The 23,979-nt window shown below is 37.3% G+C and overlaps 1 protein-coding gene across 1 annotated transcript in view; it reads right to left on the bottom strand.

Annotated features, from left to right (window-relative positions):
• The window catches only part of EYS (eyes shut homolog), a 1,055,438-nt gene that overhangs the window by 687,903 nt on the left and 343,556 nt on the right, over nt 1-23,979 (bottom strand). The window contains exons 14-15 of the mRNA XM_033002767.2: nt 8,509-8,622; nt 6,495-6,617 (exon numbers count right to left, since the gene is read on the bottom strand). Coding sequence (XP_032858658.1) covers nt 6,495-6,617; nt 8,509-8,622 — 237 coding nt within the window. The remainder of the gene's footprint in view (nt 1-6,494; nt 6,618-8,508; nt 8,623-23,979) is intronic.

Genomic DNA, 23,979 nt, shown 5'->3' with positions numbered 1-23,979 from the left:
ATGGAACGTCATGCTCACTATATAAAGAAGGGGTGGTTGGGAAGGAGCTCTCTTGCTTCCGGGATTGCGATTGTGGGATCTTGGTATCTCGGGGTTGCTGGCCGGGAACGGGCTGGATATTGGTTAGCAGGTGGTGAACAATTACGCTGTACATCGCCTGTTTATATATCTCTTTTTGTTTTCCCCCATCATCGTTATTGTTCTCATTTTATTGCCATTATTAAACTGTTCTTATCTCAGCCTGCAAGTCTCCCTTCACCCCTCTAATCCCTCCCCCATTCCCAGGTGGGGAGGGGGAAGGGAGGGTGATTAGCTGCGGTGGTTGGTTGCCGATCAGGCCCAAACCACAACAATGTTCTATGTATGTTATATCATGCATGACAATTGGCATCATTGTTGAAAAAAAAAAAAAAAAATATCTAAAATAAAGGGGATAAACTGAAATACAAAAATAATCTCATAAAACCTCCAGTAAAGAAATGCTAAAGTAAATCCTATATAAATTAATTAAATTTTTGATTGAAGAATTAACTTATCTTTTGTCAGAAGGTTCCAACTGTTACTATTCTCCTTCTAGTTTAAAAAAATCATGCTTAGTATTTGTGGATGGAAAACTATTGGAGAAATGTGCCATTCGATTTCTCACCAATAAAAAAGAGACTTTGCTTATTTTTTAGATGACTGGAAAAACATTGCTACTGAAATATAATTGATTTGTTTTTCTTTCATGCAATACAATAGTTTTTATATATTAGTTTGTCAACATTTTTATGTAATATAATTTGCAGCATGATGAAACTTAAATTGATTTTTCTGCACTCTGCTGATCTTTTTTTCCACTGAGTGTTCTAACCTGAATCCCTTCCAGGGGAAGCAGGTACACTTTGACGTGACATGATGATAAACATTCTCTAATAACCACAGAAATACATATTGAATACATTTCCATGTATGCATAGATAATGTTTATTTTCCAGCATGTTAAGTTTGCACACCCAACTGTGGGAAGCCTGCCCTCAGCAGCCCGCCTTCTGGAGTGGTTCTGAAAACCAGCAGCCCGTCAGCACTCTCCCAGTTGACCCGGGGGAAAAGGCAGTCAGCATTTTGCTCTCATGCCACCATGGGCCTACTATGAGTCAGAGCTCTGCTGGCCAAGAACCAGAGGAACCATCCCACCCTCTTCAGTCTTCAGCATCCAGGTTATGGGTTGGATTGAAAAACCTTAGCACTTTGATTATAAATCAGACACAGGCATGTTGTTTATATAAACTGTTCATTAGGGGACCTTAGAGAAATGGATACCTGGCTTTTGGGCTGCTTCTGTAAGGGCCATTAATGTGGAACAATAATCCGATGCATGAGATGCAAGCAAGACTGAGTATCTGTGACTGACTCTAAAAATAGTAAGCACCAATAGATTTCTCAGGCCAAGTCTTTCCTTTGAATTGTTGAGGACAGGACTGGAGATGATTAGCGTGGAACGGAGGATGGAGTGACTCAATGATTTTAAACTGTGTAGTGGTCCTGATACTAACGAAAAACATGAGTCAGCCAAAAATTGACTAAAATAGAACAACTTTTTAGGGCATACAGAAAACAAAGCTTAGAAAACCATAGGAAAAAAAAAATGCATAAGAAAAGATTTGTGTAAGCAAAAAAAAACATATCACCTTTTGCCTTGTGATGGAGTGAGTTCTGCTAAAAGACACTGCACATCATTTTGTAATTTTGGTTTTCAAATGTTCAGAGTTGCAGGGACCACTTTTTTTAGCCATAATAGCTACTACAGGATTGCTAAAGCTCTAAGTATGAGACATGCCAGAGGAAATTATATAGATTTGATCTTCAGAAAGCATATTAAAAGGCTTGCAAATTTATTTAGTCTAATGTGTAAAACCTAAAGACTTAAGTCAACATGTGACTGATGGTAGATTTTTCCTGTTGATTCATACTGCCTCATGATAATGATAACCATGAAAGGGACACAGGCAAAATGTAAAACAAGGAACATGTTATACATAAAGAATTCATACGGACCATGATATGAGTGAGGAAGTCAGATTAAGAATATCATGTATATAAATTGCAACATAATTCAGTTCTAAATAGTGAAGTAAAAATCAGTTTGAAATGATGTTTTTTCTACTCAATGTTCATTTGTGTCACCTTACTAGCACAGGGATTATTTTGACACACAGGCACATGTACATAGTTTTGGAATCCTTTTAAGTAATAATCTCTTCTAAAATTTAGAAGATGTAAGGGTTTACAATGGACAAAATATAATCCTGTCACTTATTCAAGATTAATAAACCATGCCTTTTCATTCCAGAATACTGACTTACAAAATCTTTGTGTTCCAGTGACTTACAGTAGCAGAGAAAATCCACCCAAGTAATGAAAACAGTCAGTAACCAACACCTCATAAAATTGCCTCCTCCTTCTGTATAGCTGGTGAATTCCTTACCAGCCCACCTGATTGATGCTTTGACTCAGGTGGGCTGGTATCTTACTAATTAAGATATAACTAATTAACTAATATCTTACTAATTAAGATATTAAATGTGTCCTACTGTTCAATATCAAAATTCCCTACTTCACTTATCTTCAGGTTCTGATAATACCCAGAACTAACTAGTCTGCATGGGCTGAGCAAGTTGTCTTCTAATTTCTAAGGCTTGCCAGTTTAACAGATCTGGGCTGCCTTTACCAATCTCAACTGCCCGATGTTCTTAAAATCCCTCTAATTGAGAAAATCGAACAAAACATTTTGAGGGAAGGGGGTGGCAGTGCTGCCATCTGTTCATTTGTCCAGTAGCTCTTTACTATGGGATAATTACAGTGATCCTGTGTATGCTGACTCCCACAAGAGGGCATTTGAGAGCAAGCATTGGTTTAACAGAGAGAAAGAAAGTCTTTTCCTTGTCTTTCCCAGGAGCTGCTTTTCTGTCTGCCTGTCTTGCTCAGAGTAAAGGAAACTCCATGCAGCAGGTCGTAAAGCTGCCAGCACTCAGGTGCTCACCCTTTTAACAATAAAAACTGTACTTTCAATCAGAATCTGCAAGAAGACTCCTTGCTCCTCTCAGGACTCTCTAAGGTGTTTTGGGTGTTCCTGTCCTGCTGGCTTTCCTCAGCAGGAGAGAGCTGCTCCCTCCATCTAGGCCTTCTCCTTGTCGCATGCATGGTACTGCCTTTTCCTGGCTCTGCTCCCAGGGAAGGAACAAGCTCCACCACCTGTGGAGCACCAGAGCCGAAGCCGTTCAAACAGGCAGCTGTCTCCCTCCTATCCAACACTGCCTTTCCAGCAGAGTGTTCATGCACAAGGCATCTGACACCAAAGAGGAGTGATGCCAGGCACAGAGATAGTAAACATCAAGACAAGCAAACAACTAGGCCTAAGATAATTTTTGTACCCAACCAGCTCAGATGCTAAGGCTAAACCATATTTGGAAATGTCTTTTAACATGTTAGGAAACAAAAATGTACTTGAAAAGAAAAAAAGTCAGCCCTATACATTTACTGAACTTTTTCAAATTTCACTTCCTTGATCAAGCCTCATCAGAAAAATGCAAGGTGTGGTTGATAGGGAGTTAGCAGATCTGCTAATGAACTTTCTAACTTGTGCATCCATGTACTCTGAGCTAACTGTTGCAGCCCAGTAAATATGATGTCTGCTCTAAGCGGTAGGAGGCCCAGCTGTGTGCTGACCTGACAGTGCAGGGCTCAGCCTGGCCATGGCCTAAGTTGGGTGTTGTTGGTTTAACTCCTGCACTGGGGCTGACTGTTGCCTCCCCTGTTACAGCTTCAGCTCCAGGGGTGGCTCCACTGGGGAGGGGGTGACACCCCCTCCCTGACACTGCCTGGCAAACCATAGCCCTTTGTGTGACTGGGGCTGGGGTCCACTGCCAAACTGCAGCTGGCAGTGCAAGAGAAGGATACAGGATGGATGAGAAAAAGTATAAAAATATCTCCAGCTGGACCCCTGACTAAGGAGGAATAAACCCCCACCAGGAACATCACCTTTCTCTTTGGAAAGGGCTCAAGATGATAATGACTAAGGCCTGAACACCCCCACCCCTTGAGAATACTGAAACTGTCACCTGTAGGACCCAGAGGGACACTGGGAAGTCAAACATAACACCAAAGAAAATGGGTAGATATTAATAAGTTTTCTAGTATAAAAGCTTTGGCTATGCTGTTAATGTTTTTTCTACATTCATTATCTAATATGGATTTCTAGACTGCTTAAATATTAACTGTATAAACAAAAAATTTTTCTATATATCTTCTGTTTTGTTTTGCCCTTAAAAAGGTTTTTAGTGTATCACTTTTATTATGGCAATATCTTCTTGGGCCATTTACATCAGTCCTAGAACTTAGAAGGACATGGAACATTCTTTTACTACTCTTTGCTTTTCTTAGAAGATAGAAACTCAAATATTCAGTATTTTGCATCAAGAATTCTTTCTAGGGAGGTTGAAGCAGATATTGGAAGGCGTGGAGGAAGGAGACCTAATGACATCCACAATGGAAACTGTGCATCTATTATACAAATAACATGAGCACAGATTAAAATATTCAGTGTAATTAGGAGGATCCTTATCCCCACTTCCAATTCCAGTCAGTAGATTGGCTTATTTGTTTTCTTGTGGGAGCTGTCTTGTCTCACAAAAAAAGCCAATATGAAGTGAGATCAATAGCACCTTCATGATGAAAAGTCTCTCACATAGGAAATGCAAGAGAAAATAGAGCCTTTTCATAATGGCCTATTATGCAGTCATGTGAACTTCTATGACTTCAACATAGGCCTCAAGGTATTCATTGACATCTGCCCATAACTCACTGGTAACTGTTTTATTGTTGACACATCCTGACCTCTTTTTGTCTTGGATGAACAGATACGTTACTGGCAAAATGCATCAATATGAATCTAGAATAAAGTGTTCTTCCTAAGGAGAACATACCCTGTTCCAGGGTGCCTTGTGAAACCCCCACGTTAGTTTGTAGTTCTGGTTCTGTAATGTGGATTCCATCATAGTCCACAGATGTGTAGCTGTATTTTTAAAGGAATATTTTTCCTGCATTTCCTAGTTTAAACTGTTTGCAATCTACTATAGAGAAGTTAGATGTTTTCCATTTTGATCCTTGCAGTATAGCAGTAAGTTTTTAAAACTCCTTCTTTTAAAACTATTTCATTAAAAAAGCTTCTATTTATACGAACAAATACTTTGTAATCACCTCCATTATCTTTGTGATTGACACAAAATAGGTGTATACTATGCAAACTCATGACAGCAAAGAAAATTATCAAAGAAAAAAGGAGAATATGATTTTGTAGGAAACAGAGTACAACTCAGTTTTGTAATACTGAATAATATTAGAATATGTTAGCACAAATCAAGCAAAATGACAGACGTCTGTGGGAACTACAACTATTATCACTTTCACAGAAATTAAATCTCCATGTATCATCTTGCATCCCTTATGTCCCATCTGCCTGTTTTTAACCATTGACAAAATATGTATGAACTGCTGCTAAACTGGATGTCACTGGTGTTACTACCAACCTGAAATGCTCTATTTACTTCTAACTTAATTTTGCCTACTCATCCTTCACTGCTCTACTTGCTTCTTTAACCTTTCATTCCTCCATGACAGATCTCTCTTTTTTTTTTTCCTTTTGTCTCCATTGGCCATCACAGATTTTGAGCTCTCTGTATGTATGTTTGGCTTTTTATTACAACACCCACTAACTGTCTATGATTTCTGAGACTGCCACTGCTTGTCTTTCTGTTACTACTTATGACTAATGCTGCTCCATTTGCATCTCTGAAATCAGCACCTGAAAGTCAGTGTGTTCCAGACCCTGACAACACAGCTTATTAGTTGTTAAGATGGCATATTTTTGGAGACAGTTTTATTGATTTCCCCATGATCCTGTTAGCTGCTTCTAGCAGAAAGTACGGACATGAAGACTGCTCCTGATGCAAGAGCTATTTTCTTAAACCTGTGAGACACACAAATAATTGTGCAATTTACAAGCTATTTATCCTAAGGATCTGATGGCATCTTTCTTGAAGAGAACGAAGTGTCATTTTGCTAAAATTTTATTCTTATTTCTATCTCAACCAAGTAAGGCTGTGATATAATCATCTGAAGACAACAATACCAGCTATAGTTATCATTGCTCACCTATTTTTCATAGACTAGGTGTTTTTTAAACACTTTTTTTTCTACATTACAGTTCTACAATAGTTTTGCTTTCCATCAATTAATCAAACAGCATATAAACTGCTTTCAATTTTTATTATATTAGTAAAGAAATTAAATCAGATTATCAATAGCACAGAACACTGAATTGAATTTATTCTTATTGATGTTAAAACACTGAACAAGTTGCAATTAAAAAAAAAAAAAAGTTTGTTTTAATTTCAGAAAAGAAAATAAAAAGCTTAACTACTTAATGTCTTTTCCAGAGTTAAAATAAATCTTACCAGTGAATCCTGGAGGGCAAACACAACTGTAGTCTGCAACTAGGTCTAAACAAGTTGAGTTGCCTTTACAGAAGCCATAAGTGCACTCATCAAAGTTGATTTCACAGTTCAGACCTTCAAATCCTTGGTTGGAAAAAAAAAAAAAACAAAGAACTATATGTTATTCAGCTATATCTGTGCCTTCTTTTCTAAAACATATATTGGGGTCTCCTTCTAAAAAAATAGATTGTTTTCAATTTACCTTTGTAATAAAATTATCTGCAATTCTTATTGAAAAGTCATTCTAAAAGCTACTTCTGCTCTGTCATTAATAGAAAAATACATTTGACTGTCAAATATACTTTAAAATGATCTAACAATTGAAAGAACACATTTAAGATTCCGTATTTTCATTAATCTAGTTGAACTTTTTGCTTAACAGAGACTTAAAAATCTCTGTATGTTCTACCATTTTGAGAACATTGAAGATGAAGATAAGTGATGCAGGGATTTGGACATCTGATTGTAATTTAAAAAATCAGCTCTCAAGTAGTTATTTCTCTACTTTTTCTCTATTTGTTTTTTGTATCATAGTGACTTTTAGCAAACTCAGAAGTCCAACGGTGCTTTTTTTTACTTAAAATTGATGGAGAATCTCCTCTCCAATATCTGACATTCTATGCTCTTGTAAATGTATTCTAATTCATGGTCACTCGACAAAATTACTGTCATTAGTGCTGTCACAGGCTGTGGCTGCAGGAAGACCATGACTAATGCTAAGCTATCATCATCCTCAGAGCAAGGCATATTCCCATAATTTCTCAATCTGACCATGGAACCAATTTCCACTGATCCCTAAGTCATAAAACGTTAGAATTACCTTTAGTTCATTAATAATATATACAGTAACAGTTCTTATTTGCATTTAGAGTTTAATCAGACCCATGTTTCACAGGTAACATGTAAACCACAAAATTATCAATGTGGATGCCAAGATTTCCTTTTTCTATAACCTGGTCAGGCAGAATGATCTTTTCCAAATGTAGTTTTCAACTGCCTTCAAATATCTGTGTTGGCTTCTAATTTAAGCTAACTAATGATGGAGGCTGTACTTATGAGAATTATTTGTCGCAATTTCATCTCTTGTGATGGGTTTCTGAACTGATGATCACCACTAGAATACTTGTATAAATATACAAATAAATGAAATATTGTAAGATATGAAATCTACTTATCATCAGTCCATACTTACAAAACAGTCTTATTTGAAGATTAAAATCAAATAAGCATCCAAAAGTTTAAAACGCAGAAAAAAGTACCAGGTTATAAATCACAACCTTGTCTTCATTTTTTAACTAAAACTCCAATATAAAAAAACATAGAAATATTCAGAAGAAACCCATTTGTGAAAGTATTTCAGAAAAACACAGTAATTTTAAATGTTTTAAAGCATTTTAGTTTTTCCTTTAACTACTTTTTTCTTTAAGCCACTCATTTTTTCATACACTTCAAATAACATTGAATAATATGCATTTTTAAAGAAACAGACTAAAAGTGCTGAAAATCACATTATTGTTGTCCTTGAAAGTTTTAATAGATTATTGTACTGAAGAAATGTTAGTCATTATGATGGCCATTGTAATTTGCTTGCTATGCTCAGTCATAAAGCTTCAAGTTAGTGCATCAGTGTAAAATACTTAATTTGTAAATGTATTAATTACATTTTCCATGGATTTCACGTACTGCTCTTTTATGTTTTCTCCACTCTTTCGGACTTTGCTAAAATCATGAGGTTCTGTCGGAAAAAATCATCACCTATACTTATATCAGTCTACATACTTAATGGGCATGCTTGATTCATTGGGTGCCTTGTTGGACAAAGATGCAAATGAGACTTCAGAAAAGAATGAACAACTTCCGTAGAAAGGAAAATTTAACAGTGGTGTTGAAAACTGCCCGGAAGATGTTTTGCAGACTGCAGGCAATTTTGAAAATTGTCAAAGATAATAAAAATAAATTGTTTTGAACAGCTTACCTTCAGGGCAAAAACAATCATAGCTGTTGACATCATTCTGACAGACAGCACCATTCAAGCAGGGAGCTGAATCACACTTATTAATTTCTATTTCACAGTACTGGCCTGAAATACCTGCAAAGGAAGAAAGATGAGGTTTGGTTGTCTTTATATGTGTTATTAATGTAAAAATTTTATTCCAAATATTGTTCTGTAATTAAAACCAAGAGTTGTTACAATTGATATTCCCCTGAAACAAGATGCTGGTAGTTAGGGCTTCTGTATTTTATTTACAAATAATTAAATTTCACTCATTTCTTATTCAATATTACAAATACATGTCTTTATTGTTGGAATAAAATAATAAATGAACTAGGAAGTGCTTCCAGAAAGTAAGAAGACATTCATAGCAGTATGCAAATGGTATACAGATTTTCAAGTGTTTTGATTGTGTTAGTCACTTCACTATTTTTTATAATATCCTTTTTGAATTTTGCCATGTTAATATAAGAGAGAATACATCAATTATCTCTCATCCATTGTCTGGTGTTTCTACTGTGGAGACAAGCAGTTAAAAAATAGAGTAGAAATACATTGAGGTGTAACAAGCACATGCCATTTGAGTCAAGTTTTCAGCATGTGTAAAGTGCAGAGCTTAATTATAATACATGAGGACACTGCATATGTTGCTAAAAGAAGGAAATGAGACATCATTAAAACAAAAATCCAAAGGTTAATGAAATTGACAAAAAGAAAGGGTAACTCAATTTTCTCATTTGTTACAGGTACTTTGACACACTGTACCAGGTGCAGGTGCCCAGGGTCTGGCATTGGGGCTGTGGGGGCCTCTGTGAGGGGAGGCCGGGGCTGCCCCGCGCCGGACACAGCCGGTTCCAGCCGGCTCCAACCCACCCACCGCAGGGCCCGGCTCGGCCCCACAGACACCGTGGTGGTGCCTCGAGGGAAATATATCAAGGAAAGTGCCAAAAACTGCACAGCTATATGAGGAGTAAGAGGATGGGGGAAAGAGTGAGAAACAATCTTGTGAGCACCAAGGTCTGAAAATAAGGAGGGCAGGAGATTCTCCAGGAGCCTTTGGAGAGGGCCAGGCCAGAGTAGATATCCACACTGCTGCCTGTGGAGGACCCAATGCTGGAGCAGGTGGATGTGCCCTGAAGGAACTGTGGCCCATGGAGAACCCACACAGGAGGAGGGGAAAAGAGTTGAGAAGGAAGGAGTAGCAGAGAGGAGCTGTTATGGACTGACTACAACTGCATTCCCCATGCCACTGTGCTGCTCAGGGCAGGGAGTGGGGAGGGGGTAGAAGAGTAGGGAACGAAGGAGTGAAGTTGAACCTCAGGAAAAAAATGGGGATGGGGAAGGTATTGTTTTGATTTGTCTTTGTTTCTCACTATACAAATCTATGTTAATTATTAATAAATTAAACTGATATACCCCAGTTTGATTCCATTTTACCTGTGACAGTAAGTGGTAAGTGATCTCCCTGTCTTTATCTCGATCTGTAAGCTTTTTCATCTTTTCTTCTCCCCTCATGCCGATGAGAAGGCAGAGTGAGAGAGTGGCTGGGTGGGGGTCTGGAAGCCATATAAGGTCAGCCCACCACACATCTATAGCTTTGTTCTACATTAATTCCAAATGTCACCACTAATCTTTGCACAACAATTAGCACATTCAGTTTGATTGGAAGAACAAAATAATTATCTTCATTATTACTAAAATTAAAAAAAAAAAAGAATGTATAAAACTCATGTGTTCCTGTTGAATGTTTCTCTTCTCTTCTGTTCAGTCTCTTTCCACATATCTTAGCATAATTATTCAAATGAAGAAAAATCATTCTTTTTTGTATTAGGTTCCCAGGACATGAATTGCGAATGATGTGTAGTGAAAGCATGCCACACTGTTAAACCCATGTTTATTTTTTAAAGCAGAAAATTCCCAATTTTTTATTTTCTTTAAAAATGATGTTTAAAACTATCAAATAAAAATAAATCAATAACTTAAAACAATTGTATACTTTAGAAAGGACATATGATTTTATATATTTCCTTCCTATTTTTATGTCATCTTTAAAGTCACTTAACCTTATCTCATTTAGAAAACAAATTCACAAGGCTTCAGAATCATCATGAAATGTCAATCTACGATGTATTTGTGAATACCAGAAAAAAAAGAATTTGTAGCGAGTTGATATCTGTGCCAGCAAAATAGTAACAAATGCAGATAAATAATGGAGTGTTCCAGTGCGATCAATGTGTGAGTTCCTTTCCCTCTTTCTTGCAGAATTTATTTATGAATTCTAATATATGGTTGGATTCTCAGATAAGATATAGAGCACGGCCTGCACAGAATACGGATATTGTTAGGTATCAGACATGCTTTCAAAGAATTTCCTCTTCAGTCTTGTTTCAGATTTAACTATTTTAGAAGGCACAACACAATATTAACTATTTGGATTATTCTGGAATGTTTGGTATCATATACTTCCCATAATACTACCTAACTATCAAAGAAAATTTAGATGATACATAGCAGTTAATATATCGATGGTAGAGGATACAAATAATGAAGATTAATATGAGGTAAACTGTAATTCATGTGTTCATTTCACAGATGTTATTATTTACCAGCACTGTTAGCCATGTTGTTGTATTTGGAAGTATGATTAGTCCTTATTTTTGAGATGGAACATTACTAAACATTAATGACAAAAGTATCATCCAGGGATAGATTTTTGGTTAAAAACTCATTATTTTTCCCAAAGGCTTTCTTCCTGAAGTGAAACACTGTTTCCATTTGTAGATGTAATTAAAGAGAAAAAAAAAAAAAAAAAAAAACAAACAAACCAGTGATGTTCATGTCAAAGCATTGTTAAGGTCAAACCAGTGAACTCTAGTTTTTTTGTTTATGTGTGGCATTGTGGAACTGGCCTCACTAACCTAGGATGTCCCCACTTGTCCTAAATTCCAATAAGATTTATTTTCCCACCACTTGGATATTTGATAACAGCTTTCATTTTCCAAGATATGGAAGTCTCATAAAATTATTATGCAGCATTCAAGTTCTGAACTAAATTTATCTAATGTAGTTTCACTATTAATCAAGTTTCCTCATTAACTAGCTATCTTTACTCATTCATGTCTTTACTGTTGATTCCATTTTATATGATATTCTAAATGTAGCCTTTAAGCCCATATTCAAGATCAGAAGTAAACTAAGATCTGAAATATTTGGATGCAACTGTGCTCTCAGGAAGAACACAGCATGGGAGCAAGTTAAATAATGTGCTAACCCACCATGAAGACTCAAATACACATCTATACCCAGTTCATTTAATTTGAGAGTAGATTATCTTTTTCACACTGAGCATACCCTATATGCATTGTTTCAATATCACAGTTGCCACCCTAGTTGTCTTTCTTGAAGATGAATAACCTAGGCAAGTTATTATGCAATATAGACTGCCAAACTGCAAGGCCTACAAGTGTAGATACTTGCAACATGGATGTTTGGACCATAAAATACTCAAGGTTCCAGCTTGAAACGTGCTGGTTACTTTTTTAATGCCATCCTCACTATCATGTCTGTTGGCAAAGATGTCCTTGAACTGCTCTTTCAGATAAATCTATCTCTTCCCAGCACTGTCATTCGTCGAAAAGGGTCTTCTGGTCGTGGAGACAAAACCCTGCATGTGACATCCTACAGAACCAGGAACCAACCTAACATGAAGTTTCTTCCTCTCTCTTTGATATATCACCTGGAATGAAGCACGTTTGCTGTCTCTATGTGTTATAATGTTGACCTTAGCACAAGAAGAAAGTAACTTATAGAGATTTAACCAAATTGATCCTTGGTAATGTTTTCATGGGAACAAGGTCCACTGTCCCTACATGCCAGCAGACTCTGTCTTCACTATTCCTGCAGGTTTTCTTTAAATTAGACTTTCTTACCTCAGTTATGGCTTATTTGCAAGGAATGTAGAAAAGAATTGCTTTCCTTTCTCTTTGTAGATTTTTACATATCTTGACTTTTTTTTATGTACATATCATGATTGATGTTTCCACTCGGTCTTCTGATGCTTAAAAAAATCCCAAACAAACAATTTCTTCCACATTTCTTCATTGGTTATGTTCATTAGATCTCTGAATAGTCAAGTTCCTGTCTTTTCTGTTCCTGTACACAATAATAATATAGTATTCTAACTCAGGCTGTAATGTGCAGTCTATACTTACATATTACACTTCTCAGAACAATATTTGTTATATTTTTAAAACTGTGTCATGTTTGTGAATCATGCCTAGCTTACATCATTTATTAATCCCGAATTCCCCTCTTCAGAACTACAATCTAAATAGTGTTTGACATTTTTTATATGTGCAGTTTATTCCTGCATAAGTATAGTCTTTACAACCATGTGTATTTTTAGATTGTCAATTCTTAGATTGCTTTGTGAGACTGTATCACTCAGAACCCAAAGAGAATTACAAAGTCTCACTGCTTGGAAGAGTCCAACAGGTGTTGATATCATCTTCTGAACTATTTTTAGTATGATCCCATTGATTAATGTTTCCTTTGTGGTCTTCTAAAACACAGAATCTTTTTTGTTGAACAGAGGCTTTGCTAGTCACTGTCCAATGTACGATTGCATAGTTGGTAATATCAAAGGGTTATTTTTTGCATATTCCATATTGATCTTTTATTTTGTGTCATTTATCATAACAACTTTGTATTCTTCCAGGAATAGAACTTTGAGTGTCACAAACTTAAACTTGTTTAAACTGATAAAATCAGGAAGGATATGTGACATGTTTTATTATGTAATTGCTGGGACAATTGCCATTTCAACACTTGGCCATTATTACTGGCTATTTTAAAGGAAAGAAAAATAAAAGAAACGCAGAACAACCAAATATCCCAGTTCATTTGTAGTGACAAGTGATTTCATATGTAACTACTAATCTTAGGAAGTGTCTTCAAAACCCTTCTAGTAATGATCACTAGCTGGAAAGAAACACAACAGTCAGCCTATGACCAGTGTGTCTACTTTCTACAAAACAAGATTGTTTAGGAAAGCTCCTCAGATTGTTTATGATTACAGGCTGTGAACAGGTCATTACATGAACAGTAACAACTCTGAAATTCTGTTTTCTTTCCTGAAGATACTCTATTTTTCAAAACAAAAGTAGCTACAGAAGATCTTGTATGTATTGCAATTTGGGTAATTTGTCAAAAGAGATTTAGCCTCTTCAAAACAGTCTGACTATGCTTTTGAGGTAGCTTTGAACTTGCTAGACCTGATATGGATGGCACATATCATAGCTACAGCAGCTCACATCTTTTAATGGTATAGCTGCTTGTATGAAGTGTCTAAACAAGTAATAGAACACAGACTGAGCTCTATACTGTGATAACAGTTTGCTAACTACCTGATTTAAAGATACCATGATCTCATGGACACACACTGTCATGCTTACTTCCAAGGCTAGCCCTACCCAATCTGCCTCTCTACCACTCAGGAATTCAGAATAGACAAATTGCCTCTTTATCATGGAGTGTAGTGATAGGAGGAGGAGGAGGTAATGGTTTTAAACTGAAAGAGGGTAGATTTAGATCAAATATAAGAAAGAAATTGTTTACTGTGAGGGTGGTGAGACACTGGAACAAGTTGCCCAGAGAAGTTGTGGCTGCCCCCTCCCTGGAAGTGTTCAAGACTATGTTGGATAGGGCTTTGAGCAACCTGGTCTAGTGGAAGGTGTCCCTGCCTGTGGCAGGAGGGTTGGAACTAGGTAATCTTTAAGGGCACTTCCAAACCAAACCATTTGATGACTCTATGATTCTAAGTTTGGCCTAAGACTTAGTCGTTTTCCATGTGGTACTCTTGAAATAAGGAGAAATTAAACTTTTGCCACTTATTCTATTTGAGTTAAATATTATGGTTTGTTAACTAACTACTGCTATTGTCACAACTTCTTCCTGCTTTTCTTTCCTGCTAGGAGGAAGGTAAGAATTTCCAGATGTCATAGAGCAAAAGAGAAGGGATGGGAAACAAAGCTGTAATGAAAAGAGATATTCTTTTAACATGGTGAGAGATGAAAAAAATTCTTCAGTGTGTTAGCTGTTGTTGTTAGACACCAAAATGTCAAGTTACCATTACTTTTATTCCTCATAATAAAACATCTTTATGATTTGGGCTCTTTGAACAATTCTGTATGAAATAGGTGAGAGAACACTGCTCTTCTGATAATTTCTCATCTTTCACAGTAGAAGTAGCCATCTTTTATACTGTGTCCAACAAAGGGGGGGTTACCCAACTAAGAGAAAAAGAAATAGATATACCAACTTATTAGAAGTGCTCAGTACTGGAAGAAAAAAAGAAAAGGCATTGAAGATTTCACATTTTTCTATGATGTGGCATTACATCTCAGGAAAAAAAAAAAAAAAAAAAGTCTTTTGAGACTAACAAGAGACTCACACAAATCACAGGAAAAAAAATGTCTCATTTTGTGAGAATCACTGGTTTGGAAAGCAATCCTTTTAAACTGTGATTGACAATTGTCTTCCCTACAAAGGTATTCTGTACCATCATTTCCATATAGCCCACAAGAAGATGTAGAGATCAGTTTATCTCCAAAGATTAGGCAACTGAGATCTCTTGTTATACTTCCTTAAATAAAGCTGAAAAGATGACTGCTTCCCTTAGAATGAAGAAAATTCCAAATACGAAGAAAGAATTAAAAATACCAGTCAGAAAAAATAAGAGTTTTCTTATAAATGCAATCTGCAGATTGCCATCTTTGGAATTTCATCCCAGTATGAAGAGACAGTGGCTTGGTTTTAAGCTGAGTATTGGATAGGTTTTGGCAAAATTTATGGCAAGAGAAGTGGCTATGATCTTTGGTTTATTTTCAGAGTGATAGGAAATTTCTAAGAATTCAGAGAAGCACAAGAAATGTAAAGCTGAAGTATGGGAGACAGTTAAAAGAATTCCCTAAAGGTAAAATATGTTAATATATTACATTTATATTATTCTAAATTATGGCTATGATGACCTTATTCTAGTCATAACACTACCTATACTTAAGGAATAATAATAATAACAAAATAGGAATCCGAAGTCAGTAGTAAAACAGAAAATATATTCAGACTTCCATCAAAGTAGAGGAAGTTACAGGGGAAGAAGGGAAAAGGGCTTGAAAGTGTAATTAATTTTGAAGACATGAAATGGAAATCCAATAATTTTATAAAATATCCCTTTATACTTACATTAGACAAGCTTTAAAAAAGGAAATAAAACACCAAAAATTCTGTGTCATCCAAGGAATCAGACCAATAGAACAGAAGACCTGTCTGTCACGGTTTAATCCTGGCCAGCAACAAAGCCCCACACAGCCACTTGATCACACCCCCTTTTGGCAGGAGCAGAAAATTGGAAAGGTAAAAGTGAGAAAACTCATGGCTTGTGATAAAGATATTTTAATAGATAAAACAAAAGTCACACATGCAGACAAAGCAAAACAAGTAAATAATTCACTACTTCCCATCGGCATGTAGGTGCTCAGCCATCTCCAAGACATCAGGGCTCCATCACGTGTAATGGTTACTTGGGAAGACAAACACCATAATTCTGAACATCTCCTTCCTTCTTCCTCCCCAACTCTACATGCTGCATATGATGTCATATGACATGGGATATCCCTTTGGTCGGTTGGGGTCAGCTGTCCCAGTTGTGTCCCCTCATGACTTCTTGTTCACCCCCAGCCCACTTGCTGGTGGGGTGGGGTGAGAAGCAGAAAAGGCCTTGGCTCTGTCTAAGCACTGCTCAGCAGTAACTAAAACATCCCTGTGTTATCACCTCTGTTTTCAGCAAAAATCCAAACCATAGCCCCATCCCAGCTACTTGGAAGAAAATTAACTCTATCCTAGCCAAAACCAGCACGTTAGCTAAGCTTTAACTTTTGAGCTACTGAGAATATCAACTGAGGTGAGTCTGCTCATGTTTCTAATTTGTCAGGAGACAGAATAGTAGAGCGTTAGGACTGTCTAGTTTTAGTAACATTTCCAAGCTGACAGGAGCAGACAGTCTTCAGCACATCTCAATCCAATGTGCAACTCACCTACTGATTCAATGTGCAGTATTGCATTTATGGAAGTGTACTTCTTCAACCCTGAACAATACTAAAATGGAAAAATTTATTTGTGACAAGAGGGTAATTCTTCTCACGTTACAGGTTGTCCTCATTTACTTCACTTATGTTATTACTTGTGTCTCTATCCTCATCTCTTAGAGGATGTTAGTCAGATGACCAAACTGAAACAGTAAAAACTGTGGTTCTTTCCTTAATTTTTAATTTTGAATAAATAACAGGGTTTCCCTGATCACACCAACTGTGAAGGTCAAACTTCTTTCACCACACACTTAAAAGTTTATATTTTCTGTTCAAAATTTTTTCAAAGCACTTGTTTGCATGAAAGCACAAAAACATACCAAATCAAAGTGAAACTTCTTAATTTCTATTAGAAATTGTAATTTTAGTATGGATTTCCCTAGAGAATATTGGGAGAAAAAAAAGAAGAAAAGGAATAGGTCTTGGTTAATGTTATCTCCACAAACAGTAGCTGGTTGCAGCACATGGTCGTGAAGACCCCTAGATGATCCATTTGATTAAACCTGCATTTATCTCAGTTAATTTCATGTTGTTGCACTTTTGAAGTAAACAAAAGTACATCATATAGGGTAACAGCATATGAATTCACTACCTTATGGATATAATGGGATGTGACAGGTTTATTGTGTATAGATCATGGTACTATGATGATATACAGAATCATAAGATAGCTTACATTGCTAAAAATGTAAGCTTAAAAAACCCATACGAATGATTCTGCCCTCACTTATATCACTGTAAATCAGAGCAACACAGCTGAAATTAAGTTTAGTTTCCTAATACTGCTGTAAAACTGGTGCATGTGTATTAAATCATACCCTATGTTTTTTCAGACAGCACAGTGTTTCTGAGCGAAACACAGTATTCAAAAAATTCAAAGGTGTGGCAATATTTTATTTTTTATGAAGTCTTAAAACTAATATCTTTGGAACCTATAAAAATAACAAGGGTATTAGGATGTGATAACATGATTTTAATAGCTAATCTGCTCATATCAGCATATGTCTAATATCTAAAAAATTGTTTTACATATAATACAATTTATATTAAGTCAGAAGATTTCTCAGTATCAATATAGTGTATTAATTCTTCAGGGAAGAGATCCTTCTAAAACTTATATGTGTAGATGTATATCTATACTTTTTTTTTTTTTTTTTCCCCTTCCTTATATATCTACACTTCTTGGCCATTGTCTCACAGTCTTGAATCCCATTTTCCCAAATTTACAATTGTTAAAACCATAGTAGCTGAGTCTGTGGCTGTCCGTGTATCAATGATGAAATTTTGTCCAAATATCAAGGGACAAATAAAGAAACATCATCACCCAGGACATCCCAAAACACCATCCTTCGAAGGCATGAGATCTGCAAGTTTGACCGGCCTATGTTCAGAGTACAAAATGGTTGCAAGAAGTGATAACATCTTCCTAAAATGTTTTCCAGGTGAGGATTATGAGGCAAATAGTGGGACAGGAGAGAAAATTGGGTTTGAGATCTTCTTTTATTTCAAGTGTTACTTTTTTCCTTGTTTCCTCTCCATCAGGGAGAAGATATAAATTGTGAGAAAACAAGAAAATTCTTCCAGTTACCCTCCCTACTGCCTTTCAAATCCCTGTTCTTTCATACCTGCATCTGTACTGCTGACCAGCAGAGACATATCAATTCATAAAGGAAATTTGAGGAAAGAAGCCAGTGAAGAGATGTCTATGATGCAGTGTTAAAGGAAGACAGAAATGAGGACAAATTCTTTCAAGTAATCAGTCTTCTGCCCTATTTACTGTATCCCACATCTGGTTTCTCGAGTTGCCTACCACAATTAGAACCCTTACTAGCTTCTAGCCTTATTTCTCTGTTTTACTAAGCTGTTACTCTTAAATGACCTGTTCAATGGCCTTTTCTCTCTAAAAAACCTCTCTTTAATCCCTCTCTAAGGATTATTTAAATAATTCTTTAAATGTGGCCCATAAAAGTAAATAACTGAAGTCTATGCTGGGAACAGCTTTCCTCAATAGACTGTCTTGTAAATGAGAATGAATAGATGAAAAAAATTTTACGGGGATACATCACAGTGTAAAAAATCATTTTGCTTTCAAGTGAAATTATTGAACATGTCAAATTGTTTTATGGATTATACTGTGTGATTAGAGACTTGCCTCCACACAACTGAAGGAGCACAGAGGTATGATGGCAGATGGGGGCAACCCAGTGTGCCAGTCAGGGACACCAACCCCACCTTGACTCCCCCTGTCTTGAACTGTTCCAGGGGAGCCTCATCCCCAAGGGCCGGGGGACACCCCGCACCAGGAGTCAGCAGGGGCAGCACCCTAGGCACCTCACAGACTGCAGGGTGTCACTACCCACGGACCCAGGCCTCATTGTGGGATGCAGGGGAAGAGCATTTGAAAATTGTCCAAGACTAGTTATGGAATGTTCAGATGAGGAAAAAATGTAACAAAATAGAGGGATAATGGTATAAAAAATGCTGGTGACCCATAAACAGATGCTGATTGATGTGTGTATCTGACCATGTCCTGTTCCAGACTTGCCTGTTTTTTCTTCTTAAACTCCATACCTAACTAATTTCCTGGATGAGGAACTCTCTATTTTGTGCCCATGTATGTGTGTGGGGTCTGAATGCCAGCAGTGGGAGTCGACCATGGGTCAGAGGGGCCATGTGTCTGGGGTCAGCAACTGGAGAGACTGGGGTGCATGCTCATGGTGTGGGTGCTTATGTCAGTGTGTGAAAACATCAGACTGCAGTACTCAGTGAGCTGGATAAGAGAGTTGGGAGCCAGGTATTGGAGCTGCCCTAATTCTGGGCTGGAGACTGAAGACATCAAAAGGTCTGTGAGTTGGTTACTGAAGGGACCAGGAGGTCCAAGTGAATGTTTGAGGAGACCATGAGATCTGGGGACTGGCTCCTGATGAGGTCATAGGTCTGTGCCCACTACTGGAGAGATGCATTTGTGTCCATCTGTGCAACTGGGAGAGGAGAAGATCCTGGGGCCAGTTGTTGGGTAGTCTAAAGCCAGTGGAGGCATCCATGGTGGGAGTGTGTGGAGGATGTGTGTGTGTGTTTGTGTACTGTATTTGTGTGTGCGTGTGCCTGTTCATAAAACCCTCCCAGCCTCACTACTGGTTGGACCTGGGAGCATGGGACTCTGGTAGTGTCACCACTGTTGGGCTACTGACTTCAGCAGCTCATAACAGATCAGACCTGTCTCCTTAGGAAATGGAGATTTGTTCTAAACTTCAGCACTTTTCAGAAAATCACAACAGCACAAAATCTGTGTTCTTGGACATAGAAATACAAAATTTAAACCATGGATATTATCACGTAAGCTTTGATCCACTCAAACTTTAACTTAGCTATTCCACTTTGTGACGACTTTAAGTATATAGCTGCATGGCTAAAGCTGGAAACAGTGGAAGGCATTCCACTGCCTTACTGTTTAGCCTAGGAACATGGAGTCAGAAATTCAGTTTGGTAGATCTACAAAACAACAGAAAAATTAAATTAGCTTTCACTGTGGGAAAACAGGGCAGAGCTAACTCACTTGCTCCTAACTTACATACGTCAGATGAAGACAAGATAAATTGGTATTCTCATAAATAATAGCCAAAGGTACAAGATATAATCTAAAGTATAATGAAGTGTTCCAAAAGGCCTATAGTGTGAATCAAGACCTATATTTTTTAATTTGCTTTGCTAACACTTAACACTGAAGAAACTTGGAAAAAAAGATGCAAAATAGTAAAACCACTGAAATGAGTGGGCACTTTGTACACTTAAAATGTAAAATGTAGAGCAAAAGAAAAATTGAAATAAAAAGCTGTTTTGCATGTGAATGTATTAAAAAACTGCAAGACAAATTCCTTACGCCTGTGCATTTTAATATTTTAACCTTTAGGGAAGGTAAGTATAGCTGCTAAGCTACCTTAATATAGCTGCTATAGGACATTTTTTAAAGTTTTAACTAGTTAGAATTGTTTTCTGCTAGCAGTTCTATCCTTTTGAAAATGTTAGCTTCTGACACTTCCCTAAAGTTAACTGAGAAGTAGCTAACTAGGTGGAAACTAATTCAGATTAAAAACCTTATTATCTGTAATCTGGCACAAACCACTTTTTTTTTTTTTTTTCTTTTTCCTAGAAGGACAGAAAATTAACAAGCACAGAGAAAAGCTCCTCATTCTTAGCAAAGGAAAAAATTGCTTTTCAGTGCAATTAACTAAAACTCTCCTCTTTCTTAACATTTCCTATTTCAGAAATTAGCTCCTGAAAACAACACTTTGTAGAGAGCTCCTTAACAGAGCTGTATTACTCAGGTCATTTTTGAAATAAATAATTAACCTTCTTATAGTTTTTGCCAATGTGAAAATGTTTCAGGAACTACTGCTGCCCTTTCAGAGTCAGTAAAAAGCCATGCATTTTGATCCTACAATCAGCAACAGTCCTACCATTAGAGAGTCTGAAATCTGAGAAAAAAGTGACTCAGAAGATTCCAGCCCTCAACATGTCTGGTTGGGACGTTGCAACAACTCCCTGTGACCAGTCATGGCAGGGACACTCTTTCTCTGGAGGGATGTAAATGTCTAATGTGTGTGCTCCTGATATTCTGAGGACATTTGTTACAGGAGGACTAGTAGACAAGGGGAAATATCATTGGGGCAAATACAGTGTTACAGATAGCAGAGACTGTTTTTTAAAGGTTTTCATTATATAGTTCACTTCATGCTGTTGCAGCTGTTCAGAGCTGCCTTTGATATATTACAAACCTAAAGATTGGGAGGGGAGAAATTAAAGGCATGAGTCAAATCTGTCTTTAATAGAATCGTTTGTTGTACACAGTGTGAATTATCCACTCTGCCAGATTTGAAAGGAAAACATACTGATAGATTTTTATTTCTTCCTTATCTCTTTTTTGTCTCCTCCTTGTCATATTTTTAAGATAATTTGTCCTGCAGGCAGAAAAAAAAAAAATGTAATTTATATTTATCTTGTTTGTTCTGGAGTAGATTATTCATTTTCAATATAATATCATATACTTTGATTATATTTATTTCTTGCTGATCAGAATGCTGAAAAATGACACCTCTTTCACAAATATCAATTAGCTATCTTAATGTGCTGGAAGAACATGAGGAAGAGGAAGCTTCATTCACATTATATTAAAATCAAGAATGATTTAAGAGTGGTGTTTTTAACTACATTATAATTTATGTATTCTCATCTACCTACTTTTTAATATAGTAAAATTAAGCTAGAAAATGGGAGAAATTAGTCAACTAAAATATGAATATATCTGCATGCTTGAAATTATACCAGCTTAATATGATTTTAACTGGGATACCATAGAAGTTTCAGTAGTTCCGTACTGTCAGGATTTAAGCCCAGAGGGCAACTGAGCACCATGCAGCTGCTCCCTCACTCCTTCACCCCAGTGGGATGAGGAGAAAAAAATATAACAAAGGGCTCAGGGATTGAGACAAGGACAGGGAGGAATGATTCACTAATCATAGTCATGGTCAAGAGACAGACTTGATGGAGGAAGAAAAATATACCTCATCAATTTAATTTGAACACCAGCACCACTAATTTATCAATCAAAGTAGGACAGTGAGAAACACACCACCTTAGAAACACCTTCCCTCCACTCTTCCCTTCTTCCTGGCCTTAGCTTTGCTCCCGATTTCTCTACCTCCTCTCCCCTGCAGCTGCACAGGGGGACAGGGAATAGGGGTTACAATCAGTTCATCACATGATCTTTTCACCGTTCCTTCCTCTTCAGGGGGAGGACTCCTCACACTCTTCCCCTGCTCCAGTGTGGGGTCCCTCCCAGGGGAGATAGTTCTCCGTGAATTTATCTGATGTGAGTCCTTCCCATGGGATGCAGCTCTTCACAAACTGCTACAGCATGGGTCCCTGACACAGGTTGTAGTCCTCCCAGAAACAGACTGCTCCAGAGTCGGCTTCTCTCAGATTCCTGTCCTTCTTTGGGTGTAGAAACCTGCTCCAGTATGGTGTCCTCCACGGGCTGCAGGTGGGCATCTGCTCCACCATGGACCTCTATGGGCTGCAGGAGGATAACCTGCCCTCTCACCACAGGCTGCACGGGAGTCTCTGCTCTGGTGCACCTCTCCCTCATCCTCCTTCTCTGACCTTGGTGTTTGCATTGGTATTTCCCTCACTCCTCTTTCTCCTCCTCTCATGTTCTTGTTAAACACATTATCACAGAGGCGCAACCACTGTCACTAATTGGCTAAGCTTTGGACACAGAGAGGTCCAATTTGGAGCCAGGGGATCTTCAAGAAGCTTCTCACAGGGGCCACCTCTAAGCCCTTCCCCTGCTACCAAAAGCCCATCACATACAAGCCCAATACACATACACATGAAAATATGAGAAAAAATTGATGTGAATGATAACATAGAAGATAAAATTATTGCTAGTGGGATAGTACATGAAAAGCTGTGTGAGAGGAAATAGTATACTTATATTCAAATAGTGATGAAACTGTAAAACTAAATATCTAGTTAGTGTTTGTAGTTATAAAAATCTAAATAATAATTCAAAGATGATCATGTTTATAAAATATTCCTATTTTATACTTTCTGAGTATCTCCAAACAATTCAGTTTTGGAAAACTAAGGTAACTTGATAATAAATGTAAGACTGCTACAAGAAGAAATATTAAAAGAGAAATTTACTCTGTGCAAAATGCAAGGAACATTAAGAATCAAATTTGAGACAGTTGAGATTAGCCCTTTTTTCTTCCCACTTGTAAAGGACACAGGAAAGAAACATGCAGCTTTGTGATATGAATTCATTCATGCCAGTGTTTTGCTGTACATCTATGTCATCAGTTTTTCAAGAATATTCCAAGCCAATGATTTCACAGTCAAAATCAAAGAATCACAGAAAGGTTGAGGTTGAGAGGGACCTGTGGAAGTCCTCTGGTCCAAACCTTTTGCTCAAACAGGGTCATCTAGATTCAGTTGCCCAGGACCATGTTCAGACAGCTTTTGAATATCTCCAAGGATGGAAACTCCATAACCTCCCTGGGCAACCTGTGCCCAGTCAGTCCAGTCACCCTTACAGTGAAAAAACATGTCACAAGAATAAGGTCTTCCTGAAACTCTTATCTCACCCTGATCTCAGTATTACTTCAGAATAGAATTAGAGTCATACTTGTTAGTGGTGATAGACCCACAGAGGCAGACTCTTGTGATATAATATTGACTGCTGTGTACTAAACAAGGTGAGTTCCACTACAGATCACTGTAGTGTCAGATCTTGTTTTTGAACTAATTT

This window comes from Tyto alba, unplaced genomic scaffold, assembly GCF_018691265.1.
Source record: "Tyto alba isolate M040663 unplaced genomic scaffold, T.alba_DEE_v4.0 Super-Scaffold_40, whole genome shotgun sequence".
Classification (NCBI taxonomy): domain Eukaryota; kingdom Metazoa; phylum Chordata; class Aves; order Strigiformes; family Tytonidae; genus Tyto; species Tyto alba.
The sequence above is the reverse complement of the archived record's forward strand: the minus strand, read 5'-3'. Positions and strand labels throughout refer to the sequence as shown.